At 38.7% G+C, this 22,744-nt stretch overlaps 1 protein-coding gene across 1 annotated transcript; it reads right to left on the minus strand.

The window, feature by feature from the left end:
• Positions 1-18: 18 nt before the first annotated feature.
• Positions 19-18,611, minus strand: CCDC39 (coiled-coil domain containing 39). Its single transcript, XM_058030825.1, has 20 exons — positions 18,422-18,611; positions 17,883-18,002; positions 16,704-16,850; positions 15,520-15,678; positions 14,473-14,565; positions 14,258-14,386; positions 13,545-13,736; positions 11,825-11,928; positions 11,380-11,512; positions 8,280-8,474; positions 7,451-7,615; positions 6,747-6,884; positions 5,726-5,934; positions 4,400-4,523; positions 3,528-3,687; positions 3,121-3,227; positions 1,693-1,833; positions 1,379-1,558; positions 1,081-1,163; positions 19-465 (listed from the first exon to the last, which is right to left on the minus strand). The coding sequence occupies exons 1-20, from the start codon at positions 18,521-18,523 to the stop codon at positions 306-308; spliced, it is 2,841 nt and encodes a 946-aa protein (XP_057886808.1). The 5' UTR covers positions 18,524-18,611; the 3' UTR covers positions 19-305.
• Between the last annotated feature and the right edge of the window lie 4,133 nt (positions 18,612-22,744).

The raw sequence follows: 22,744 nt of genomic DNA on the forward strand, positions 1-22,744 counted from the left end.
AAAAACCCAAAACCCAACTTGAAGCAGAAGAGCAAGTTTTGCAACATCATTTATTGTCTAGGTAAGCTCAAGCATGAACCCTTGGTTTGGGCTGTGAGGGGGATTTGTTTACAAGCGCTTGGAGGCAGCAGCTGTGTTGCTGAAGAAAAGGTTTTACATGGTTTCCAGGGAGATCTGCAGAGGTGAGTGGCAGAACCACACAATGACAATTGTACTTCAGCTGCAAGTCTTCCAGGTAACTCCATGGATAAAAGCTTGTTGCAGAAAGTAAGAAATCTCAACTACAGTGGCCTGCAGAAAACGACTTAACTCTTCTTGCGTTCAGACATCCCAGAGATGCTGCCCCTGCTGGCTGGCTGTGAGTCAAGAGCTGCTGCTTCCTCAGGGGTGGGGATGGGCAGGGTCAGCTCCACCACGTTGGGTGGTGAAACCTCAGTAGAGGCTGAAGTTCTTCTAGTAGGAGCTCTGAAAGACAAAAATTTACTTATTAGGATACAGAAATCCCTGCATCTAAAGCAGTGCTGCCAAGGGTGGCTCACAATGAAGCCACCCAGTAGCCATGTTCATTCCAGAAATTCCCTAAAAGATTTCTGTAGCACTAAATGGCTTCAGTAACCCCCAAGAATTTTGGATCATAACTGGGTCAGCATGACACAGGTTCTATTTGAGAATACACTGAACAGGGGGGAAAGTACCAGTAAAAGCATCAGTATCTTCTCTATTTAATTAGGAAGGGGTGTTCACACTACCAAGTGTAAAATGTGGCTCAAGATTGTCCTTTTATAATATCAAACCACTTTTTTTTAGTTAGAGCACAGTAAACAAAAGTAAATGCAATTCTGTATTTAGATAACCCAGTTATCTAAACTGATGGATGTTGAAGTAAACTTCCTCATGTGCTAGAAGATTATAGTAAACTTTAAGGACAGAGTAAGGAAACAGTTTTTACAGAGTCTTCAGCAAAAAGAAAACTGAGATGACCTTCAAGAGTAAAGAATTCTTTCAGTTATGGACTAATTTCGCTGGTTTAAACTTGATCTTAGAAAAACCCAAAAGAAACCCAAGAGTGTTAGAACTTACCTGGTAGAAGGTAGTGAGGTCTGTAGGGACATAGAAGTCTGACTACCACTGGGAGAAAGAGCCACAGGAAGCTCTAAATTGTACTAGAAAATTTGGAAAGAAAAAACAAGTTGACCTGTTGGTTGTATAACAGGATTGGGATATCAGGAGCATTCACAGTGCTTGGCATTTGCAGAGATGTTGGAAGCAGGTGAACTCTTCCCTGCTTTCCCATATTGTGAGTTGTCCTTGAAAGACACTCAGTACTAGGCTGGAGCTCTCACTCAAGATTTTGGCGGCAGTTAAGTGGAAAGCTCACCTTGTCAAAGTACATTTGAAAGGCTGCAATTAAATCAGGATTTGCTTCTAGAACATCAGCTATCACTTGGTTGACAGTTTTGCTGAAGGCTTTCAGCTCCCGAAGATGAATGTCTCTCTCTTCCAGTGTTTCTGTTCCATCTTCCCTCTGAGACTCAATTTCTCTAGATAGTTTGGAACACTTAACACAAATATTTTAAAGCATTATTCTTATGAAAATACAACACTTTTTCAGAAACCTGCTAAGTTAAAATCACAGAGTTTAACCCACAGTAGTGTATAAAGTTAAAAGCTCTCATCAATAAACACACAAACCTGTTTTAGAACCCTGTTTAGTTTTGGCTTCTGTTCTTCAATGTCTTTCTTCAGCTGGAAAATAAGAGCTTCTTTTTCCTTCTTTTGCTCTTTGAGGAGAGCCTGCTGCATCTGTATTACATCAAAGTGTTGTTGCATGCTCTGCAAATTCATTTGAACAGTAATTAGTTTATAAAGCAGGTTTGGTATTCTTTCACTTTTTGTATTTGTGAAAGGGTCTGCTGTCATTACTACTTGTTTCTAAATGTAGCTCAAGCAATTAGTGCTAATGTTAACTCAAAACTTTCTGCCAGTCCACCTGTTTGGTGGGTACAGACCTGGACAAAGAAACTCCCAGGTAGTTTACATCTCTCTTAAAGGCACTGGTAATGAAGTTACAGGTATGTCTTTTCAGATATATCTCATAGTGGCCAAAAACTAATTACTTGGCACCCTACCAATTTAGTAGTGCAAGCTATCCTGAAAAAAACCCCAACATTGTTTCCTGTAGGAGAAGAGGGATACCTTTGACTGGAATGAATAAAATCAGTTCCAGAAGGGCAACTGGGTTTTTTAATAAATAAATAAAAGGAACATAAAAAAATTAAAAGGCAGGAATGGGTTTGCTGTAACACCTCATTATATACCAGGACTGATACTCCCTGATGAAGATCTGTGTCCCTTTTCTTTACCTTAATAAATAACATCTCTGAAATAAGAGCTGTGTCCTGTGGTGGTAGAATAAGCAATGGGAATGATTATTGACTGTAGGCAGTGACTCAGGGCTTACAACAATCTTGTGGAATAGGACCATGTGCCTTTGCTTTTTCTGCCTAATAAAAGTATAACTGAAATGTTTACTTTTATACACACACCAGAATTAAGTGTTGCTCTTTCCTAAGGTCCAAGTGGCTTTTTGATAACCAGGAGAACCACGAGTGATTCCTTGCTATGGAGCCTGAGACCACATGCTCTTGTTTGCCTGCATTCAGTGCTCAACCTGCTAAATTGCATGTCAGCTAATTTAATCCTGTTTAACTGAGGCACCCTCAGTGCTGATAAAACTGAACCTGTTCCAGAAAAATCCTGGGGTGTAGATGCCAGAGTCCCAGGCTGTGTGGAATTTTCTCTGTGGTGCTGGGCAGGATGGTACCATGGTGCTGTGTGCTGCACATGTGGCTGCTTTAGTGGCTGCCAGAACAGCAGCTGTCAGTATGGGATTCTGAAACTTCTAGCTGAATGTGACTAAACCCCTGAAGTTTTGGTGTGATTCAAGAAAATTCAAATAATCACTTTTTGAAAGGGGATATAGAACCTTTTAAAAATCATATCTTAATAAAAGAGCAGAAAAAGAATTGTTCCACAATGTCTTATTCTTCCTCTAGGATGACTTGCATGGATTTAGCTACATGCTGCAGTCTTGTGTGACTGAACTTTACTTGTATTTACCTGGATATTTTCTTGAAGTTCCTTGATCTTTCTTTTTTTGTATTTGTATTTTTCCTCAGCATCCTTTTTGTCCTTTTCTAGTTTCAATTTTTCCTCAATATCCTCACCTGTGATCCCAAACAATGGAGCAGCATTATTGCTGTGCATACAACTCAATTTTCACTTGAAAATAACTGCATCTCAGAATATTACTATATTGGTGTTGGCTGTATTTCAGTGCCTCTAGGTTGAGGAGTTTTTAAGTACTCTCCCACTAATTCCAAATCACTGTGAAAAAGTAACTGACATCATGAGGGAGAATGATTTTAGAGCTACTGGTTCCAGAGCCAGCAGAGGGCACAAAAGTTAAATAATAAGTATTATTTAGAATTAAGTTATCTTTTCTATCTAATTTCTATTTCACATACTTGTCTCAGGGAATGCCTTTAGAGAGTTTTTGTAGTGTCTGTTCCAGTTTTTAAGTACACACAAACTGTTTTCCATAGCCATGATTTCTTTTTCAGCTTTGCAGATCTTTGCATCCAAATCATCACCTTCTTGCTGAAGTGCTTCCTTTTCCTGTGCAGCCTGAAAGCAAACCCACTATTTTAGGTGACTGCAGACATACCAAAAATATTAAGATAATTATACAGAAAATATTTATTATACAGCAATATTTAGGGGTTAAAACCACTTGAACTGAGATTGGGTGCCTAGGGAACTGGAAGGAGGAGTTATTTAGAGTATTGAAGTTCTTTGAGGTGTTTCATTATGGACACCAGCCTCTCTGCCTGAGCTCACTTAGTCCTGCCAGCAGCATCTGTATTTTGTGAGGATCAAAATAAACAGATTCTTATTCAAGAACCAGGGTACTACATTTTGGATAAAGACAGATTTTCTCTTTTTTCCAGTGAAAACCTGAAGTATACATAGGTGGTTGGTAAGTGAAAGGGGAAAGTAGACATTCTTCAAGGTATAAACCCCATATAGTAAAATGAAAGGTAGAAAGAACTTAAGGTCCCGTGAGATTTCAATAAAGTTCTTTCCAGTTCAAAGTGGATTATAACTTGACCACTAATTCTTCTGTATTTGTAAATTAATGAGCACTGAAGTTTTCAAAGTGCTCAGAATTAAAGCTCCACATAAATTCTTGTGAAATTACTGTATCATTTAAATAACCAGTGGTGTCAGATAAAACAATTAGACTCCAAGTAGGCAGTAGGCATGGAGGTTGTCTAAGAACCTGGGGAAATCTATAGCTTAAATAATTGAATTATAATGAATGATGTTGATAAAATACCTTAATTGCATAGTAGGCCTGACTTTTCATCTCCTCTCCTTCAGGTGGCATCATGGAAAGAGTAAAAATTTCGTATTTGCGTTTCAGTTTATCAATTTTCCATAGGCGATCTTGAAATTCAGCACTGATTTGTTTGGGGAGAAAGTAAAAGGGTTGAGAAAATGTTTGTCTGGTAGTGTTTTGTGGGCAATTCTTGCTGCAGCAGTTCAAAGTCCAGGTGTCATTCCAGCAGCCTGTACCAGGAATTGTGCTGCTACAGGTCTTGGTAGTTTTTCTGTGCTCTCCCAGCCACAAACATCCCTTGTTCTGGTTACCTATGTGCCTTTTGAAGACCGAAACTGAGTCAAATCTGTTTCCACATCCCAGATCACTGCATCCCAGGAGGCTGTGCCAAATTTACAGGTTTGGCAATGCACTCCCAGAGCTGCCCCAGCTGATGGTACCTTAACATTCCCATGGCAGGATGAGTGTGAGAACAGCCAGGAACAAGCCCAGATCTGACTCTGGGAGTATCCAACAGCTGGGTGACACCAAAGGGTCACAGTCTGTGCTCTCAGTCACACTAAATCACTCTCATTCCCATTGGGAGGGGTGTGGGCAGCAGGGCAGCTCAGCTGCTGAGTGTTTATTTTTGGCTGAATCTAGATACTGGGATTTCAGGGCTAAAGCCATCCCAGATACTTTGGGCTGATTATTACAGGAGGGAAACGTTATTTCTATGTCATTGCTTTATAAGAGGGTTTATATGTAATTAATAAGATTTAATTTGTTATATAGCACACACAATGGAAACTTTATTAGTTAAAAAGAAGAAAAAGTTCAACCAAATGAAATAAACCACAAAGCAAACCAGTCTTACTGTCTGAATCAAAGAAATTGCAGTTTTATCAAGCAGGTAGGAGTAAACCATCTCTAAAAGCAACTTTTCTGTCTCATATATTTTGGCATACCTCCAGATACATGGTTTCACACGTCCAGATTATTTTGAAAAAGGCAGAGTCACACACACAGTGTTTACTGTAAAAAGATGTCTGTGACTGAGGTTTCCTCTCACTTCTGCTGAGGCTCCTCACTCACACACAGCAAGGCCACTGATCTCCTGTTCACCAAACCATTAAAGCTACAGCCTGGGGGGTCACATATGGGATCTCTTGCTGGCCTCAGCTGTCTTGAAATCTTTGAGCAAGATTTATTTAATTTGAAGATGAATTTAATCTTCAATTTCCCTAATGGTGAAGCTGGGTAAAATGCTTCTCTTTTTAGTAAGCCCCCATAAAAAATGCACTTGGTCAAAGCTACAAGTTGAATTTTTGTAAGAACAGTTACCTCAGCTGGTGCCGTTCCTGATCCAGCAGCCTTATCTGGGAATCCAGCATTGCCTTCTGGATCCTGATTTCCTCAGTTCTTTCTGCTATGACTTTCTTTAACTCCAATTGTTGTTTTTCCAGTGTTAGAACTTTCTCTGCTTTATTACACAGAGTATTTCGAAGGCGCTTCAGTTCTAGTTTTAAGAGATTATCTTCCACCATCATCTCCTAATCAATGCCAAATGGTATCAAAATAAGAAATATTCTTTTAATTGAGATTATTTGTAATTTAGTAAGTTAATATTTATTCATAATTTTCCCTTTAATATATACACAACTGTAAAACTCAAAAAAGTTCCATGTTTAGGGGAAGAGCTTTCATTGATGAGGGAGTGCACCAGTGAAGTCAAAGGCAAAACTCTTTCCCCTGCTACTTTGCTTTTTGCTACTATGTCAGTGCTTCCTTTAGGAAGGCTACTGCAGAAAAAAAATTGTGCAGTAAGAGGAGGAGTGAGAATTGTATTCTTCTGCTTGTCAAAATGTGAGGAAAGGATTTACACAGTGTTTCTAATTCCTTAAACTGGAATACAAACTGATTCAAATAATCTGTTAGAAAAAACCTGCTTACAGTTTAATAGCAATACTGTGCCAAACTTATTAGTAGGCATCACAGCTTGAGAGTAAAAACTCAGTGTTATGTAAAGACATCCTTGAGCAGTAAATATATTTTCTATTTTAAAGCTAATTGTTTCTCAGGGGAAAAACCAGCAACACTCCCTGACCTGGTGGATGTTGTAGTATAACTAATGTGGGATTAAATTGATATTTCATCAAACTTCCTGCTGTGGAGGGAGGAGAAGCAACACTTTGCCTAGTAAGATGATAGTGATGAAGATGACTCCAAGTCTGGTAAAGAAGTGTAAATTAGAAAACTACAGAAGGTGTACTAATGTTTGTAAGGATGTAACACTGTGGAAGGCAGATGACACCCCAAACAAACAAGTGTCCTGTATTAGTAAAGTTGCAAAGTAATACTGTACCTGCTTAATGTGTTTTGCTTTTTTTAACTCCTGAAGTGATCTCTCATTGAAAAGTGTAAGTTCTTCTATCTTCTCTATCAAACCACTTGTTTCCTCTCTTGTCTTATCAATTGTTCTCTTGGTGATTTGGATATCACTCTGTTTCAAAATAGGTTAAATTGAGCTTATTTCAGTGAATGTAAATTGCAACAAAAGCTACCAGGTAATTTTAAATGAGATGAGATGTTTTTAAGTCCTGGAATCAGAACCATCACCATGATGTGTCCAATATGCTGCTCTGCAAACTGCATGGCATGACCTCATGCAGAGTGCTACACGGGGAACTTGGACAACTTTAAATGCAACTGTACTTAAGAATTTATGAAAACTATAAAAGTAATAGCGTTACAAAACAGCATTCTCCTATTTCTGCATGGGCCTAATGATAAACTCAGACATTTGCAAGTCATCAGTCACACATTGATGAAAGCTCAGCTTGTCTTTCCAACATTCAATGCTTGTCTTCATGCTAAGGTGTCTCACTTGGGCAGTAATAATCTCTTTTTTTGGAAGTTATTGGGAATTTATAAAATTTTCTGCATGGGTTACACAAAGTTCTGATACCCTTTAGCCTACTACCAACTTCTTCATTACTAAGATCCAATCTACTTAATTTGCTGAGGGTTCTAAATAAAACACAGTCAAATATGTTCTAAGGCAGTTACCTGAAGTTTCCTGTACAGTGACTGTAGAGCATCATATGCCTTTTTCTTTTCTTCTAAAGTTTTCTTAAGTTCAGCAACTTTTCCTTCCAAAGCTTCTTTTTCATCTGAATTAATCTCCCCTTCTAACCGTGACAGCCGTCTCTGTATTTGCTGAATATAAAAATCCTGTTAAAATAAATTTGAAGAGAATTAATAGTCTGAGATAAGCAATAAACTTGGATCTAAATGTTGGCTTTAAGACAGTCACCCAATTAAGCTATTGTTTTCTGGCTTTTAGACCTCATTAGCAAAATATCTCAGATGACTGATGAGCAGTGATGGTTTGGGGTAATCTTCTAGAAGAGTAACAAAGCACACTCAGCACAGCTGCTGTAGGGAAGCTTACAGTGGAGTTGCCATCTTGTTGCTACCAGTGGATGCTGATATAAAAGCAAATTTTCAAAGTGGTGCATAGGAAATATGCACATAATCCAATTAGTAAATAACAGGATTTTGGCATGTACCTCTTGTATTGCTTTAAAAATATACCCTGAGGTGTCTGTGGTTCAGAGGGATCAAAGTAAAGAACAGATTTTAGGAATTAGTTGTAAAAGCAGCAGATCCAAAAAATAATGAAGCACACAAGTGCAAAATGTAGGTGATATACTTTGTCAAGTTTCAGTAATTTCAATTTTATCTGTACATCTAGAAACACAAATAAATGCAGCCTTCAAATTATACTGCATAACATTTCCAAAATGGAAAACTGCTCAAGATTACAGAATTCAAGCAATGTGCTATCAGTAGACTCAAGAAACAATCATAGTATGAAAATACATTATTATTTTACCTGGTTGTATATTAATTCTTGTTGTTTTAACAGATCTGTGTCAAGTTTGCACAGTCGACTCTTGAGACTTTTAAGTGTTTTTTGACCTCCCTCAATTTCTGCCAGAATAATCTTCTCCTTTTCACTCTGCGCTTTTAACTCCCGAGTCTTCTTGAAAAGTAGATCCTTTAACTGTCTCATTTCATTTTCTTTTTCCTGGTGACAAATTGATCATTAAGTGGAAGAAATAAGTAATTCATCACATAAATTCATTTCTGAGAAATTATTTTTATTAATCATAGAGAGAAATATATTATTACAATATCCATTAATATGAACGTGGAATTTTGTAAGTCTTCAAAATGGTTGGCAAAAAAATCTATTTGACTTAAAGAGGAAGTAATATTTTTTATTCATTTTTTAAAAATCTAATCCTACCCTACAATTACATGACTTTTTTTCCCAGTTATAGGAGTGTTCTTCTTTTCAGCCTTTCAGAAATCTAAATTCCTGTCATTCTTTTAAAAAAAATCTCCTTACTGCCTGCAGCATCTGTGAATATTTCAGGAATATAATACAAAGCTTTTCAATGGTTTATTAAATTTTGTAACACTGTGTGTGCACAAATATGTACATGTGTGTTTATCTAAGATGGAATAATTTTGAAAAATAACACTTTCTAAAATCATTCAGAGGTAAGTTGGCATTAACACAGTGCAGGAAATGAAGTTTTAGCAGGATAAAAAATAATGCTGAACATTTCAGATAACCTGAAATGGACTGAAAACAATGAAAATTGAGATTATTTTCTTTTTATAACCCTAATTGGGAAAACAATTTTATTCTTTCCCTCCCTCCTTCCACCTCTCCCACATAAGTAGCCAAAGCCCTTCCAAAGCTCAGGCCATTGAGCATACCAGTTTCACATCCTACAACAAGTGCTGTGATTTCCCCTTCCTGTTCCAAAGGACTCATTTACATTCAACTCAAGTCTGGTACAGAATTTGAAGATGTACATTTAAATTAATATGCAAAACACCTGAGAAATCACTTCTCTACATTGAGTAACAATGTGTTTATTCTGGATTTAATATGTATGTAACCATCTTGCTGGCTTAAATAATGGTAAAAGATAATTTAATGCCTTCTCTAAGGGTTTGTAATCACATTGCCTATTCTACCCAACAGATTTTTTTTGTAGTTGAACTTGCTGTAAGTGCAATTCCAAATTCAAAACTCCAGATGTAAAAGGCAAGTGTAAGTTTATTATGAAATTATTATGGACTGTAGGACATGTCAGTAGGCTTTGCATCATGCTTGAACAAAGGAACTTTCTTCTGGAAGCAAACTGATTTTTAAGCAAGTGCCAAATGCTGAGCTGTATTTCTGATGCTAATAATAACAATTATAAATTCATCCACTGACACTAGATCATAATTTGACCTTCACTTCATGGTCCTTATTGCATATCTGAATTAGTTTTTTGAACAGAAATTGTTGCTCTCCCTTTAAGTGAAGTTGTTAAAAGAGATAAGACATTCAATGAGCCTCACCGTTCAACAGTTTTTTGCCACAAATTGAGCAGGGAGAAGTACCACAGAACTAGAGAGCAAAACAGTGACATTTCATCCACATTGTTCCTGTAAATATCTCTTCACAGCAAATTAACAGATGCAGCAAATAGCCATGTGTGTCTAATGGTGATGGAAGGGAGGCTTCTGACTAATACATTACAGACATTGTTCAAGAACAGTTCATCCTAGCTAAAATATTCCCCTGCAGCTGTGGAGCTGCCAGGCTCAATGTCATCTTAGGTTATCTGCCACAGACATGGGTAAAGAAACCCTGCTAAGGCTTTTGCCACCCTGGAAACTGTCTGAAGGGAAAGAAAAGAAGGTTTTCATTTTAATGAAATGCTACATCATTACTTGTTTTCAAATTATCTGAAAAGCCAAAACAGCAAGGCCTGTAATTTAAGAAACTCTCTATAAAGGAAAGACATCCCATCTCTAGTTTCTGAAAGTGTATTTAAAATGTGTGATTAATGCCTGTGGAGTTAAAAAGTTTGAAAAATGACATTCACTCTACTGCAAGGCATCATTTCACATGCATGCTCTAGGAAACACAAAATGGAGAAGAAAAAAGAGAGCATACAGTGGTATGAGAGAGCATGCAGAGGTACAGCTTTGTTGTCAGTCATGTGGGACACCTGCTGCCACATTAATTTAACCTGGTCATTCTGGAGCAATGAAAGCTTCAGAATATCCAGTGCTCAGTTTTCCAGCAAAATGTAAAAGAATATTTCTGTCATGTTCAGTCAGAAGCTAAGTACTGAAAATACTTTAAGAGAATTAGTAGCAAAATGACAAAACAGTATAAGGATTTCCTAAAACGCAGGAAAGTTCAGAAGATTGCATTACAACACTGCATTTATTCAAAAGCTCTTTACAGCTAAGCAGATGATACAGAATTTTTTTCCCTATACTTAATTTGTAGCCTAAGAAGTGGGCTTTCAGTTTTAGAAAGGTATTATTAGGCATGTTAAAAAAAAAGTCACCTTATTATAGCTTGTATATGTCACTTCCCAGATCAAAATCTTTATTCACAAAAATGAATCTAAAGTGAGCCAGTAATTATTTAACAGTCCACAAGTTGGATGTGTCAGAGTATCATGTAGTAGAATTAAAATAATGAAGAGCAGACCAGGCCAGCCAAATCTGATAAAAAGATTTCTAAATATTTTTTAAACTGTTTGCCTGCAGCTCTTTGCAGGTTTATAAATGTTGGTGGTGTTTTACTAGAGCCAAGAAGTTTTTGGTGGCAGTGATACTGAAAAGTCATCCTGACAAGATTCTCACTCTTTAAAAAATCTATTGATGGGTATCAGTATCCTGAACTAATATAGTTGGAATTATTAGGATCATTTATTTTCTTTCAGAGTTTTCTCAGCACAGACATATCTACATACACACTTCAATATTTGATGAAATAGCTACATGTCCTATCAATACTTTAATTTCATTTTAATAGAAATTTTTTTAATTAAAGAGATAATTTTAAAATATAAAGCTTGCAAATACAAACAACTCCTCATTTCTAGAAACCACCAAAAACATTTTACCTCAACACTTTTTTCTTCTTCTTTCAATATTTCTTCCAACTTCAAAGCTTTCTCTTCTGCTGTGAGTGTCTCCTCAATTGCAAGCTTCAGTTTATCAGAAAGATTTGCATTTTTTTCATTAAGAAGTTTTAAGCTAAACAAAATAACAGAGGTTAAATGTAGGTTCCCTAGACAATGCTGCCAAAAGGAAGCAGCAAATCTGACTGAGCCTCAGTCTAAACTTCAATCTGTGATAAGCAAGGCCCTGATTGTTTTTCCCCCACCCTTTAAAAACAAGGATTACCATCAGCATTTTGCCTAAATTACCCAGTGCCAAATCTATGCATGAATAACCAGAAAGTTGGAGGTTTCAGTCATCCACATTATTTAAGGTTCTTTTCTATCTCAAGTATTTGGTTGTATTATTAATCCTTACAAATGTTATCTTTAAATGTCTGTTTCTTACCTGGCTTGTTTTCCCTGAATTTCTTTCTTCAGATTGGTAATTTGTGTTCTCAAAGACTCTAGGTCAGAAGCAGTTCTGTTCACAACAGATTTCAAATTCTGCAGCTAATAAATGACAAAATTGAGCAAGAAAGCTCTTATTTACTTTGGTACATGTTAAGACACTTAAAATTATATTTCCTATTTATTGGAAAGTATTCCATTGCTTTTAAACAGTGCTCTCCAAATGAGGAGGGCTGCAAATTCTGAGGTACTGTAAATTGGCCCAGCTAGTAAATTCAATAGACTAATTACACAGTATGAGTACTGGTGAAAATAATAATAATTAATAATTATGAACTATGGAGGTGCTATGGACTGCAATTCTTGTCCAACAGCATCTGTGTAAGTGGAACCATGGTTTTATATTGCACAGTTGACTTGGCTGAGGTTCTTTGTGAACATGGATAGCCTTATATATCTAATAAACATTTCTGTGTCAAACTTTGCTGGATACATAAAATTATTTTGATTAAGAAATCACTGTGACAAAAATACACAGATATTTAATTTGGTAAAAAATACATGACAGCATACACTTATCAAATAGGATAGGAATACAATCAGTAGCTCTTTAATCTTCACAGTATCACCTAGCAGCATAAGTTTGTTTTCACTTTCACAGATGAAGAAAACTGATCAGGAGCTTGTATAGCAGGTTTCTTAGAGGTCACAAGTTGTTGGCTGAACTGTCTCCTTCCCTCCTTGTTTCTCACATGCATCCCACAGATATTCTAATAAGGGGAGACTGTTCTACTATCTCATCATGGAGTATTAATTGTGAAAAACTTCAAGCAAGAATCTCACAGCTTGAGATGAAAACCGACCAATTCTACAAACCCTCAAGCTTGCATAAATTACAGGGTAATCTAATAGCCTACACCATGTTTGAGCTACCTACAGTTTAATTAGGAGATCAGTCTATAAACCACTTGCTACAGAAAAGCTATCCCAAAGTTAAGGCAACAGCAGATGCAGGGTTTTTCAAAAATCACCAAGCTTGCTGAGTACCCCAGTGTTACCATTTTCTTGTTAAGAAAAAACTTACTCAGGTAATACAAGTGTATCCCTTCTCAGCAGAGCCATGAAACTTGAATTACTTCTTAGAAATACTTCTAAAGGCATTTAAGTAATTAAGCAGTGCAGCTCATTCCCAAGTTTAAGTTCAAATTCAGTATGGACATCATCAAGCATGGCTTGTTCACAGGGCAGCCCTGTCCTTTTTGATTAGAAATCCATGTGAAAGCAGTGGGTGTTCTCCCCAGGAATTGTAACCACACTACCAGGCCATCAACTCACACCCCTGAGAGCACAGGACAGGAATTGTTTGGAATCTGGAAGAGATTTCTCTCATCTTTATCCAATACTGCAGTCTATGTCTGCTAAAGGAAAGAAGCCTCCTGAGGCATCTAACAGTGTTAGACCATTTAAGAGAGAATTTATCCACTTTACACCCATACAACAGAGAATACATTCCAATCTTTTCACCACTCTCAATGACTGGATTAAGTTGAGGGCTCAGATCCCAATAAACAGGACTTGGCTGAGAAAAGCAACATTTTGCTGAATTATTAAGAGCCTAGTATAAAACCAGAGAAAAGGAGATGCTATTCCTGTATTTCCTCCATCTGGTGCTCAGTTCTAGTTTCAGTCTGTTTTCCTGAACTGTTTGGTCCCCTTACCTCATCCTGCAGCTGAGTCCTTCGAGCATCCTGAGCCTGGAACTCCTTTCTTAGGTTGTTTGCTTCCCGCTCAGCAGTGAGGATTTTCTTTTCATACTCCATGTTATTAACAGTTTCATTTACCAAGAAGGCAGTCTTCTCTCTCAGCAAAATTTCCTTGTTTCGGATCTCCTGTTTTATCTCTGCAATTAGCTGTCAGGATAAAAACTTTTTAGATTTGCTTGCATGAGTTGTGTTAGATTAATAAAGGGTACAACCAGAAGATCAATTCCTGTTATGATTACTATTTTCTGAGACAGCCCAGTTATCATTCTTAAAATTACTTTATTCCATGGATATATCACACCAAACACTACAGTGGTTTTGGACAGGAAACTTCCAAAATATTCCAATAATTTAAAAACAAAAAGACACTGTAAACTCTTATGAAAATAAAATAATTCTTTATTGATTGAATCGGGAAAAAAAGAAGCTAAGCAGAACTTCAGGTAGACTTGAAACAGATGAAATTAAACAGGAAAATTACCAGCATTAATGATGCTTACTACCTGACAGATTTATAGCTACGCAGTGAAAATTGTGCATTTTGAAAGGTTAAGTAAAACATTAGCTACCCAGAAAATTATACTGGAGTTTTGATTTTAAATAAAAAACAAAAAAAAAATCCCAAATCAAACCCAACCCCAGAAATGGATCAGTTACAGCAGTTTTACCAAAGCACATTGATCTATCTCCTGATCTCTTTTCTGCATCTGATGAATTGCATTCTCCCACTGCCTGATGACTTCTTGCCTTTCTTGATGAACCCTGCGAAAATCCTCAGCTGCTCTGTCAAGCTCCATCTGTTTAAAAGAAAGCACCTCCATGATTTCTGAAGTTTAAAATGCCACATATAAACAAGGGATCTTTGAGAACCTTAAGCACAAACCTGGGCTGTGATGGTTTCTGTAAGCTCATTGTCCAGAGCTCTGCGCTTCTGGTTTGCTTCCATGGTCAACTTTTCTATCTGAAGGTTTAATGCCTAAAATGAAAGGATATGGAAATATTTGAAAATGAAGTATTTGAAAATAGATCACATTTTATAAATTCTTAAAGCCCTGCTAAAATCAGGGCTTAAATTATTGAGGCATCAATTTTATTGTGTTTTAGATAACAAAAAATTTACATCATAGCCTCCCAAATTTTCAGTCAATACAACTGGCCATAAGAACCAAACTTCAGCAAGACCAAAGTAACCCTCAACTGTGTTTAAATGTGTGTGTGGTGTCCTTGGCATACAGCAGTGAGAGTGATTGTGTAAACCAAAGTTTTTGGGTTAAGTATTTAATGAGTAAAAATCAAATTTCTCCTTACTCTATTTAATGAAAATTTTAAAATAATAATATTAACAAATAAAGAAAAAAGAATATTTAAAAAGAGTAATAACCAGGGTTACTTACCTCTTTATTAATAATATACTTGGGAACTCACCCTTATAAACTCTGAACTTTTGATTGGAATTCCTCTTTATACAGACATATATGTTTATGTCTTCCATTATCCCAGATAGCTTTACTGAAGCATCTGTAATTTGTTCTCAGCAATATTAATAAATACAACAGCAATAGTAATAAATTCAGTTCTAAAGGGAAATCCTACACTATTCACTCATACTTGGGTGAATTTTTGAACTAACTTCTTTTAATTCAGTGGCCCTGTTTTCTAGACTTCATTATCTATTTGTGCATCCTCTCAAAAAAATTTAAACTTAAATCTTATGCAGATGAATAAGCAAATTAATGTCTTCAATTGTGTCTCTCATTATTGTAAAACCTGCTCTCTCAACTTCAAAATGAGTCTCATATGGAATTGCACCGTTGTGCCAAATGGAAACCAGGTTCAAAGCAGTGTTGTACAAAATCTTGTCTTCATTTTATCTGACTTGATAAAATGATTCTTCCTTTGGTTTCTGAAAATTGCTGTCATTTCTACTTACTCCTAGTTTCCCTTCATCTTGCAGTGCATACTTCTGGATTGCACTGGCGTCATTATCTGTGCGGTTTAATTCCTTTAGCCAGCTCTCCAGAAGTTCCTCATCCCAGTCCATCTGTTGTTTTAAGTTTTCCAGCTTCTTAGTGTGCTTTATTATAGTATTCTAATAAAAGAAGAGAAAATGAAAGGTTCAATATCAAGTATCTAATATGCATTGAATAGTAATTGAAGCAACCAGTTCAAGCTACTGCTAACAAGTCTGCCCACGTCTTGTCCACAGAACTGATAGTTTTCTTTTTTATTAATTATACTTGAGGAATGCTATTGGACATCCTGGTCTTAAAGAAGAAACAAGCCAGTAGGTTGCCACAAATTTAAAATACAAATAATTTTAAACATGAAAGTCAACCTCTGGTAAGATATACCCATCTGCAGGGTATTTGTTCCATATAATAAACTGATCTGAGGCATCCAAAGGGAAAGTTTCTCCTTCACTCACTGAGGCCCAGTTGTTAGACCTTATGTAGGACCCTTATCCTACATATCAATTTTCAAATGTGACCTCTTCATATGACTGTGAAGAGACATCCTGACACAAAAATGAGAGAATCTAGATCCAGATGAACAGTGTGAATATCTTCATCCTGCTACCCATTCTGAGAGACTGGAGTTACAAACAGACTTAAGAAGAAAAAGAACAAATCTAAAAAAATAATTAAATAATGAATAGAAAGAAAAAGAGACAGTCTCAAACCCAGAAGACCACCTGTAACTGAGTAGCATTAGATTACTTTGTAACTTAAACCAAATCTTTCATCTTGAAATCATGACCCAAGTTTATTTTATGCAGAGATGATTTGCCACCAACCATTTGATTTTTAAACCATTGAGAAAATACCTGTGAGAATTAGAAACACAGTGAGATGGCTGCATGGCTGTGTATCTGGCATTAAGAACAGAATTCTTTCAATATCTAATTAATATTTGCTAAGTCTTGACCAGTCTATGCAATAACATCCTCAGTGTCATTTTACTTGCCTGCACAGGGAAAAGCCCATCCAGATCATCTGCTACAGTTTATAAGCTTTGTTATAATTAACTATTAATGACATACTACCATGTGCAAGTGAGGACAAGCCATAAAATTTTGCAATAAAGGTGCTCCCTTCCAAACATTTCAAACCTTACTTCTTGAGTGTTTCTCTTTTCTCTCAAGGAAGCTATCTCATCTTTCAGTCGTTTAATGTCGTTTTTGAGACGTCCATATTCTCTCTCAGCAAGGGCTTTAAAGTGATGTTCAGTTTCAATTTCACTCTCTTTGGCTTTGTAAAGAGACTGCAGAATAATAAAGCTCAGTATTTTACAATAAACAAAAGGCACACATCAGCAATCTTTTCTTTCATATATAATTGAATCCCAAGTCAGAGATGGTTTCACCATGTAAATGAAGGAATTTTCAGAGAAAATTTATTGATTTTAGTATCTTAAATACACATATTGTTATTTATACATATGTACACATTGTATCAAGTATCCACAGATTGTAGCCCTTTTGTAGCCCTAAAAACTCAATTCTAAGATTTTTCACCCAAGATTTAGAATCTTAACATTTCAGCACCAAAATCTTGATGCTCTTGATCACCAGTGGCATTACTGGTGATCAGATCCAGGAGGCACAGCATAAAAATTATTCTATCATTCTGTGCTAAGAGAGATCTCCCCTGCTATAACAGTACCTGGATATTGCTTAACCTTTCTTTCCATTAATTCAAATTAATGCTTGAACCTGGCCAAAAAAACCCAAGAAGTTGTTCAGCTGCAGAGAAGTTCCTTAAGACTTTTTCACCAGGATATTTTATCTGAAAGGTATAAATCTTTGTCTCAAGACTCTTTAGAAGTCTAAACCAGCCCTTTTGGTCAGTTAATTCAGAATGTAGGTAAAGACTTAGATCTTGACCATCTCAATTCATTTTTGAGGTCTGTGAATTAAGTCTTCACCAGCATTTCACAACTAATTCTTCACCATTATAAAGATTATAATTTTTTTCCCTTACACTAGTGTTTCCTTGACCATTTTTTTTTCTATTAATATCTACAGAAGTCCCCATTCAGGAAGAAATCTAAAATGCACCCCTCCTGCCTTTTTCCTAGGTACAGTACTTTGAATTTGGGTGGTCTTAATGACGATCAAATAATATCTCTGAGGTATGTAGCTTAACTTTTGTTTCCTGTGGAAATTCTGGAATAAAGGCCTAACAGATCTCTAACAAAGCTGGCAAAATAGATAGGGACACCAGGCACAGAGAGATACTCAGGTTACAGGTCTGTCTGTCTAAACGGACCTGCTACAGGGGGTGGGTGTTTTACCTGAGAGAAGTTTATCTCTTGTCTCACGTTTTTCAAATGAGACGTCATTGCCTCTATGCGCTCCTCACAGTTGGTCAGCTCATTCTGCAGGTCCTCTTTTTCCTTTTGCAACTTGTGCAGCTGTTTAAGAGTCAGAATCGACAAGTTACTGTTTGTGGTCAAGTGTTTATTACCTGCAATTACCTAAATACAGTCACTGCACGTATTAATGAGAAAATAACGTAAGAAAACTGCGCATGTTTCTGCTACATCCCTCCAAAGCAGTGAAATAAGGGATTTCAGGAGAAAACCCGGAGTTTGCCGAGGGAAAGGACAACTCGCACCGCTGCTCCTGCGGGGCTCGGGGGATGCGGGCATCGCCCTCCCGATTCCCAGGCAGCTCCGCGGAACCCGAGAGGTTTCCATCCATCCATCCATCCATCCATCCATCCATCCATCCATCCATCCATCCATCCATCCATCCATCCATCCATCCATCCATCCATCCCTCCCTCCCTCCCCGGCCCGGGGGAAGGCCGGGCTCCTCTCTCCGCACTCACTTCTTCCTCCAGCGCCTTGTTCTCGGCGTTGGCCACAGGCAGAGCATAGCCGGGATCCCACTGCAGGTCGGCCAGCACCGAGGCGGCCGTGGGGTTCTCCATGGTCGCGGAGGGGCCCGCAAGGGCCGGGGCTGCGGCAGGGCCGGGGCTGAGGCGGCTCCGGGCGCTTGGCAACGGCGACAACGGCGGCTCCGGCCGGGAGGGGCCTCGGGCGGCGCCGCCCCCGCTGCGCCCGCGGGCCGGGCCGGGCCGGGCCGGGCCGAGCCGAGCCGAGCCGAGCCGAGCCGAGCCGAGCCGAGCCGAGCCGGGCCGGGCCGGGCCCGCTGAGGATGGACGCGGCTCTTTGGGGCACAGCGGGCCGGGCACGGGCTCTGCCGTTCGTGGCTGTGCTGCAGGGGAGGGTGTCAGCCCCAGAGCCGCCGGCAGCCCCTCAGAGCCCCCCGCTCCTCTGCCAGAGCCAGATGCACCCAGCCTGAGCCGGCAGAGGGGCGGCTCATCTGCCGCTGGGGACACCAAAGAGGCCTGGGGCTGACAGCACCTGCCCTGGGGACACCAAAGAGGTCTGGGGCTGGCAGCACCTGCCCTGGGGACACCGCCTGACAGGGGTCTGCGAGGGTACACTGTGCGTGTCCTGTTTGTGAGCAGGCCTTTGGCATTGTCTCCACAACTAGCAGGTGGGTTTCCCGAGCCACGCTGCGCTCAGGTGACCATAAACACTAATGTCAGTCCTTGTGAACTTGCCTGTCACCTTGTGAAGCCATCTGTGCTTCAGGGTGTAACCCTGTGCCCCTGAGTTCCACCATTCGCAGACCAAGGCAGACACAGCACTCTTGGCAGGAATCACTGAGCCGTAGAATGGTTTGGGTTGAAAGGGACATTAAAGCTCATCTGATTCCAGCCCTGCTGTGGGCAGGGACACCTTCCACTCCCCCAGGTTGCTCCAAGCCCCATCAAACCTGGCCTTGAACAATTCCAGGGATGGGGCAGCCACAGCAGCTCTGAACAACATGGGCCAGGGCCTCACCACCCTCACAGAAAAGAACTTTCTCCTAATAACTGATCTAAACCTACGCTCTCTTAGTTTGGGTCCATTCCTCCTTGTCCTGTCACTACATGATCTTGTAAAAAGTCTCTAAAAAAAGGAAGGGTAGCCTTGATGCAGAAGCCCTCCATTGGTGATAATTGTCTGGCTAAAGCATCTGAAAAGACATTAAAGGAAGTATTCAAAGCATGATTCAAAGGTGAGCCAAACAGCAATAAGTGCTGACAAATTTTTGGGAGGTGGTTTGGAGGAGCAAGGAGTTTTCAGTGAGATTTCTAACAAATATGGGCCCGTGGCAGCCTACCAACACAGACCACAGAAGACAATGGTCTTGCTACATATCTATAAATGTATTATGGGATATTTTTAGAGAAGAAAAGTTTGCTGCAGGACAGTGAAAGTCAGGCCTGATGAGGATGCACCAAAAGCGTGACTTGAAGTATTGTGCAGATTATTGCACTGATCATCCGCTGAGAACAGTTCTGCATTATTCTTAAAGTATTGAAGAAAAAAGGAACAACAATGTATGGGGGCAACAGTTTCTTAAAAATAAACAAATAGTACAGGGTTCAGTGCCTCAAGCTACCTGCGAAAAAAATACAGATGTCATGAGGAAGATCTTTTTTGCCTCTTGTCCTACCTGGCATGGTTGGCTGTGGATGCTTGTAAGAAGCACTGAATTTTATTTTTGAAGCATCAAGGATAACACAGTGTCTTGAGACAATAATTGGCAGCAAGGAGCCCCCTTCCTGCTTACCCTCTGGGATGTATGAAGTTGTGATGGCCAGTGACCTGTGTTTTGATTTTGCTGTATGTACACTTTCCCAGTCTGCAGCTCACTGATGATGTGACTGATTGTGAGAATGACGTGCTGAGTACAGTTCCTGTCTTCCTGAGGAACATGGGATGATGGGACCTTCATTACCAATGTGGGCAAGACAAAGATGCAGATAATGGAGAAAGATAGCTGGGATATATGGCCATTAAGAAGAAGGGAAACTTCTATAGGCAGAAAATTCAGACTTGACATATATATATATATATATATATATATATATATTCCTGATTCTAGCATACATGAAGGAGACTTCTAGAAGCTGGACATGTGTAGCCAGGTGTCTTTTCAAAACAAAATCTTAGGACCAGCAGCTCGCAGCACAGTGTCAGAAATGGGGATTAGCACAAAGGGATCCGTGCAGAGGTGATGCAGGGCTGTGATGACAAGGGGGGAGCCTCAGCTGAGCCTCAGCTGCTTGGACAGTGTTGGGTGAGTGCCTGCAGAGGACTGAGCCTTTTGACCCCCTCAAGGGCTGTGTGCCAAGAGCCACCAATTGCAGAGTGCAGGGAGGTGACCTGGCTCAATGGGAAGGTGCAATTCTAAAGACACTACAAGCTACTAGAGAGACAGCAGAGACTACAATGGCACATCCCTGTGTGCCTATAAGGGCCCCTTCCTTTCCTACCCTAAGTGAGAAGCTCCTTTTACTCACTATGTGAGAAGAAAAAATGCAACTTGCCTTGCAGGGGTTTTGAACTGACACCTGTAATTCATTGTGGCTTTGCAGTGATGAGCCCCTGATAATCCTGTGTTCTCCAAGCTGAGCTTTTGTGTGAAAGAACATGAGACCATATAGTGCCTGAGAAGAAGAAAGCAAATTATTGGAAAACTGTTATTAGGTGAGCAATCAGTCCTGTTCACTAAGCAAGTGAAAAAATGGTAATTTATAAACATGTGCCTTAATGCATGTATGAAGGAAATCAAATTAAATAAATCTTGGAGCAGTTAGTTAAATTGCATACCAAACTTTTGAATTTTTGTCATCATAAGTGTACTGTTCACATATTTTTGAGTCCAGATTTATACATAGTGTCTGAAAAGTATAAAGTGTTATATGAGTAAAGAGTATTATTTCACAATTTTCATGGAAATTCCACCCTCCTCACTTTCTCTTGACTGATGCTGACTAAACAAATCTCCATGAGATGCTTTTGTTTGCATGGTTTCTCTCTTCTCCTGCCTGTGGAAATGTGTTCAGTAAATGCAGGAAATGTTTGCCAGACCTGCTAATCCACCAGATGGTGCTGCGTGTCTGTGGATTCAGGGGGGTTTTGTTGGTGTCTCTTTTTAAAATAGCACCAGTCAGTTATCGACTCTTCAGGTAAAGGGAATATAAAATTCCTGTTCTTATATATATATATATATATATATATATATATACACACAGAAGGTTGTTTTGTTTCATTTTATTTTTTAAATTATATCTCTTAAAGGTATAGAGGAACAGGAGTACTTGTAACTGTTTTTCTGTTAGTATTCATTTTGGGCTGACTTTTCACTTATGTAGACCACTGTGCCCATTTGTTCAAAAAACTTAAATCTAAAAACCACTGTTTCTGGCCTTCAAAAGAATTAAAACTCCTTTGGTACCTGTTAAAAACAATCATTTTTGTTTATGCCCAATCTCTTTAAACAGTTATCTGTGTGAAAATAAAGATTTCAGTTATGGATTTCTTTCTAATACATAATATTTTACTATATAAAATATGGGAAAATATTTTTTCCTGACTGAACATCTAAGCCACCCTCTGAAAAAAGACTCATTTAATGTTTTGCTGGATTATTTATAACTAACCCAGTGTAGCCAGTTGGTGTCAGTTAATCATTGTTGATAATCAATTTCCCACGTGAACCTGCAAGTGGCAGGGTGTTTGATGATGGGATGTAATGGCCCACACTGTATCTTCTCTTTCAGATGGGTGCACTAAGGCTGCTGCAAAATGGAATAAGCAAAAACAGGAAGAGAGATTGAGGGGACCACACAAGTGAGTGTGAGATGAGCACATGCAGGAATTCTGAAGGATGGAGGATCTGGCATGATAATGACTGAAGTATTGACCAAAAGCCCAATGTGTTTATTGAAACTTGGACCTCCTGACTTGGGGAGGAGAAGCACAACTGCATGAAAAAGGAGAATTGCTCATAAGGCCCAATGTCTTTATTGAAACCTGGACCTCCTGACTTGGGTAGGAGAAGCACAACGGCATGAAAAGGGAGAATTGCTCATAATTCAGGTCTGATGTGTTACCAGTTATGTTTATCACTAACCAGTGATTTATATCAATTAACAGGGATTTAATATATTGATCTTGGGGGGGAAAAAAGGACAAATATGAGCCAAAATCAAATTCTTTTGAAGTCTGAGGAAGCTTAAATTCATTCTCTTTATCCTGTTCTACACTTTTTGCACAGTTGTGCTGGCAAAGGCTGCAATATTGCTGGT

Source organism: Melospiza georgiana, chromosome 10, assembly GCF_028018845.1.
Source record: "Melospiza georgiana isolate bMelGeo1 chromosome 10, bMelGeo1.pri, whole genome shotgun sequence".
In the NCBI taxonomy this organism is placed as follows: Eukaryota; Metazoa; Chordata; class Aves; order Passeriformes; family Passerellidae; genus Melospiza; species Melospiza georgiana.

Coding starts and splice junctions, on each gene's coding strand:
- CCDC39 (XM_058030825.1), bottom strand. CDS start 18,523: ATGGAGAACCCCACGGCCGCCTCGGTGCTGGCCGACCTGCAGTGGGAT. Junction 18,003..18,421: donor ACAAGGCGCTGGAGGAAGAA/GTGAGTGCGGAG, acceptor ACTCTTAAACAG/CTGCACAAGTTGCAAAAGGA. Junction 4,524..5,725: donor CAGGAACGGCACCAGCTGAG/GTAACTGTTCTT, acceptor CAAACAAATCAG/TGCTGAATTTCAAGATCGCC.